The sequence below is a fragment of the Elephantulus edwardii genome, unplaced genomic scaffold (assembly GCF_000299155.1).
Source record: "Elephantulus edwardii isolate Elephantulus edwardi_28Jun2011 unplaced genomic scaffold, EleEdw1.0 scaffold00348, whole genome shotgun sequence".
Taxonomy (NCBI): domain Eukaryota; kingdom Metazoa; phylum Chordata; class Mammalia; order Macroscelidea; family Macroscelididae; genus Elephantulus; species Elephantulus edwardii.
Window position 1 is genome coordinate 540,906 of NW_006400098.1, and position 4,224 is coordinate 545,129.

A 4,224-nucleotide genomic window follows, 5' to 3' on the forward strand; every position below is an offset into this window, starting at 1 on the left:
CTATGCTGTGGAGTGGACTTGGGGGGAGGGATTGTATAACAATGAAAAAGTTTTTCTTTTTATTTTCAAGGAGAAGAGTGAATTGGGGGGAGGAGTGGGCAGGGAGAAAAGTGCAGCAATGAGTGAATGGAAACTCCAAGTCTCTGTAAACTTTCAGGAAAATTAATGTAAAAAAAAAATAAATGAGGGAGTGCTGGTGGCCTCGTGGCAAGAAGCTGCGCTGCAATCCCCAAGGCTATTTCACACATGAAATCACTGATCTCACAAATAGCAGCATTCCCTTGGTTATTTCAATAGAATCTTTGATGTGGAACTTTACAGTGAAGAGAGAGATCCCTTAAAAGGGGGAAAGGAAGGGGCTTGAATCCACCAGGTGCTCTGTGGGAAAAGGATGGGCTATCTCCTTCCAGACGATTAACTGCCTCTGCAAATGCGCAGGAGGGTCAGCTATGGGTCAATTCTGACTCTATACAACAACAACAACCACAACCACAACAAAGAAGTATTATATGCAAAAGTGTGCTGTAGATTATAAATAACGAGAAATAGATGAAATAAAAATTGAAAGGTATAAATAATAAAGACATCAAAGAGAAGTTACAGACAAAGCCAAAACGAAGCATTTTCAATTTAAAATTCAGACGAAACGTTTCAATGACGAATAAAACACATTTTCATTAAAAAGGAAAACAAATAAAAGAACCGGTTATAGAAAATAAATGAGCTATTCATTACAATGAATAAATATTGTTCGTCTTTGAAGCGGTTCTTCAATATGTTCGCACTTTATATATTAAACTTTGAAGTTACACTAAATTTTAAATGAAAATGAAAAAAATATAAGCGATAGACCAGAAAACTTTTTCTTAGGTCTTTCTTATTCATTGTCTAACTTTCACATGCATATGAAACAATGAAAAATGCCAGGACGTGGGCCAGGCACGCCTCAGTGTTTAAAGGGACTTTAAGCACTTTCATGAGGTCCTTGACAACAGATTTGCCCGATTCACTATGCTTGATTCCTTAACTGCTACTACCCTGGATGTTGGCTGTAAATCCAAGTAAAATGACAGTATTGCCAATTTCAAGCCTTTCTCACTTGTCTGTATGCTGTTTGGTGTGTGTGTGTGTGTGTGTGTGGGCGCTTGCGCGCGCGTGTGCAACTGTGAGGCCAGGGAGCTGTGTCACCCGCATCCCAAGGACTGGAAGATCAGTTTGTTTTGTTTCTCCAAGTGATCCTTGCTTCCTCGGAGGGACAGAGATGCTGGGCTTGACTTGATGAAAACCAGCACATGCACGCTGACAAATGATGTCCAGGAAATAAATGGACGTTGGGAAGTTGACATCTGAAAAATTAGTCCCTGGTTCACACAGACGGCTGAGTACTTGACTAAGAGTCTGAAGGCTGGTTATTAACATACCCAGGGGGCCTGGAAGAAAAACTCGACGGTCTGCCTTTGAGAAAGCAGAAACTCAGAACCCAAATGGGGAAAATCTCTTTTGTACACATGGAGTACGGGAACTCAGCAGACAGCAGTGACCCTGGAACCAGTGTCCCCAAGGCCGTCACTTACTTGAGCTGTTTGATGTTGCAAGTGGGGTGTTTCAGCGTCTCACACAGCTCCCGGACTGCCACTAATGAGAGGCTAGTGCCGCGTAGATTCAGGTTTTCCAGATGGGGCTTGTCGCAGATGGCCCGGAAGAAGTCTACCCGGTCCCCAAAGTTGGATAGAAAATACAGCCTGTGGAAGATCAAGACAACCTGGGCGTCCTGCTGGGAGGTCTGAGCACATGACAGGGAGGTGTGTCCAAGTCTCTCTGCCTTCCCGAGACCCCTTGGAGGGAAATCTTGGCTCTCTGCCCCTGACTGTTAGGAGGATTGTGGCCCACAGGTCTACCCTGCCCATGTGTGGGACCATCGTGGTTCCCAACGGGCTCGGTGGCACAAGGTAAGAACAGGAATTACAGGAAAACAAAGGGGGAAATACATCATGTCATCAGCCCTGTTCTAAGGAAGTGTTTTATACATGCTTCCCGTTCCCTGTACTTGACTTTGTTATTTATCCGACAATTACAAGCTCCCTTCCCATCTGTTCTTAGCACGCTTCCCATCTTTACCTTAGAAATATCTATTGATCCTTTAATTTCTATTCAAAGGTAACCTGCTATTAGAGCTACTCCCTTTCATATATCTTAACCAAATTTAGTCTAAATGCCACAATACTCAATGCATGGAGGTCTTGGGGGTTCAGTGGTCGAATTCCCACCCACCCCCACCACGCTAGAGATGCATGTTTGATTCCTGAGCAAGGCATCTCACAAGACTCCAGCCTCTATCAAAAGAGCCTGGTTGTCGCTGTAATGTTGAACAGATGGCAGCGAAGTTTCCAGACTAACATGGACAGGAAGCAAGCTAGTTGAGGGACTTCTGGAAAATCGACTTCGGTGGGATCTCTTTCGATCGGGATGGTCTCATCTGCAATCGATCATGAGTTCATGACCAACTCCTTGCTATTGTGAACAAAGCTGCAATGAACATGGGTGTGCATATATCTGCTTGGATGTCAGCTATGGTCTCTTCAGGGTATATTCCCAGTAGTGGAATTGCTGGGTCAAATGGAGTTGGAAACAACCTAAGTGCCCATCAACAAACGAATGGCTAGAGAAGCTGTGGTATATTCGCACAATGGAATACTATGCTGCATTAAAAAACAAGGAACTCATGCAATATTATTCAAAATGGTTGACTCTGGAGAACATTATGCTGAGTGAAATATCCCAGTCACAAAAGGACAAATATTACATGATGCCACTGTTGTAGAATGGGACTGTCCTTGGGGTTAGGGAGACACTGAGTAAGATGGGTTCAATAATGTATACTGCACTGAAGCAGAGGAGGGAGAGAACCGTCTAAAAGAGAGATGTAACTGGGTATTTCTGTCATCACAGGAGACTAGAGCGAGGGCTGCATGGTGGAGGGGACCTGGGGGAGGGTTTGTAAAACAATGAAAGAATCTTTTCTTTTACTTTTCCATAATTTTTGGACTCATGTACTTATAACTTGTTAGTCAAATTTGTGTCTTCTAGGTTGCAACACCCCCATGATACATCTTGAAGGATATGTACATGTACAGCCAAGCACAATCAATAAGAGTGCATCTGAATTCCAAAATCAATCTCCATAATAGTCTATGTGTTTCCTACTGCCAAAGGGGCCCTTTAGAGTAGTGAGAGAAGATCTTCACCCTGAAACCCACAGCGTCCCTTTTCAGCAGGAAGTAGCTAAGAGAATACGCCGTCCCCTTTTCCTTATGACTCAGGGTGAAGTCTCTCTCAGGGAGGAGTGATAGGGAATGGCAAAGGATACACTGACAAAGAAGATTAATCAGAACTGGCTTTGACAAGCACTGTGGCATTTGGACAAGAACAAACTGGGAGGAGGGTAGAGAGAATAGTGCAACAATGAATGAGTGGAAGCCCAAAATCTCTGTAAATGTTTATGAAAATTAATAAAATATAATTATAGAAAAAAAATTAAAAAAAAATGAGTTCATGACCAGAAAGGGTAGCGTTTTGTTAAGTTCTGCATGGATTCACCATGGACTGGGGACAGCCTTGGCCATGGATGGTAACAAAAATAGTGTAGTTCTACATTTACGTTTTACGTTCTCTGGTCTTCTCTCAAAAGGATTGAGTCGGAGGAACGAGTCATGAACTCTAAGAGGTTAAAGAAGAGGTGAGTAGAAAACTTACACAATACTTTTGAGTGTACAGTCGGGTTGTTGGATTGCTTCACAAAGAACATCGAGGAAGGCGTCTTCGAGGGAACAGTTTTCTAATTCTAACACCTGGAGCTTCTTGTTGGTGTTTAACACCGTTAAAAGCTCTTTCCAAAAGTGGAGCTTTGCATCACTGTGAGAGGAACAAGACCGTGATTAGCCAAGGGCTTGATTCCATAGAAGGCGTTTGAAAAAGAACCAGAATCTTCTCCAAACAGATGGATGTTGGTCCTACACACGGATTAGTCAAGTAAACCGAGCCAACGTGTCACAGTCATTAAAAATCTGTACTCTGCCCATCAACAAACGAATGGCTAGAGAAGCTGTGGTATATTCGCACAATGGAATACCTATGCTGCATTGAAAAACAAGGAACTCATGCAATATTATTCAAAATGGTTGACTCTGGAGAACATTATGCTGAGTGAAATACCCCAGTCACAAA

At 42.9% G+C, this 4,224-nt stretch overlaps 1 protein-coding gene across 1 annotated transcript in view; it reads right to left on the reverse strand.

Moving 5' to 3' along the window:
* The window catches only part of LOC102873227 (NACHT, LRR and PYD domains-containing protein 9-like), a 20,372-nt gene that overhangs the window by 10,811 nt on the left and 5,337 nt on the right, over positions 1-4,224 (reverse strand). The window contains exon 3 of the mRNA XM_006901848.1: positions 1,575-1,742. Within this exon, the coding sequence (XP_006901910.1) occupies positions 1,575-1,742 (168 nt within the window). The remainder of the gene's footprint in view (positions 1-1,574; positions 1,743-4,224) is intronic.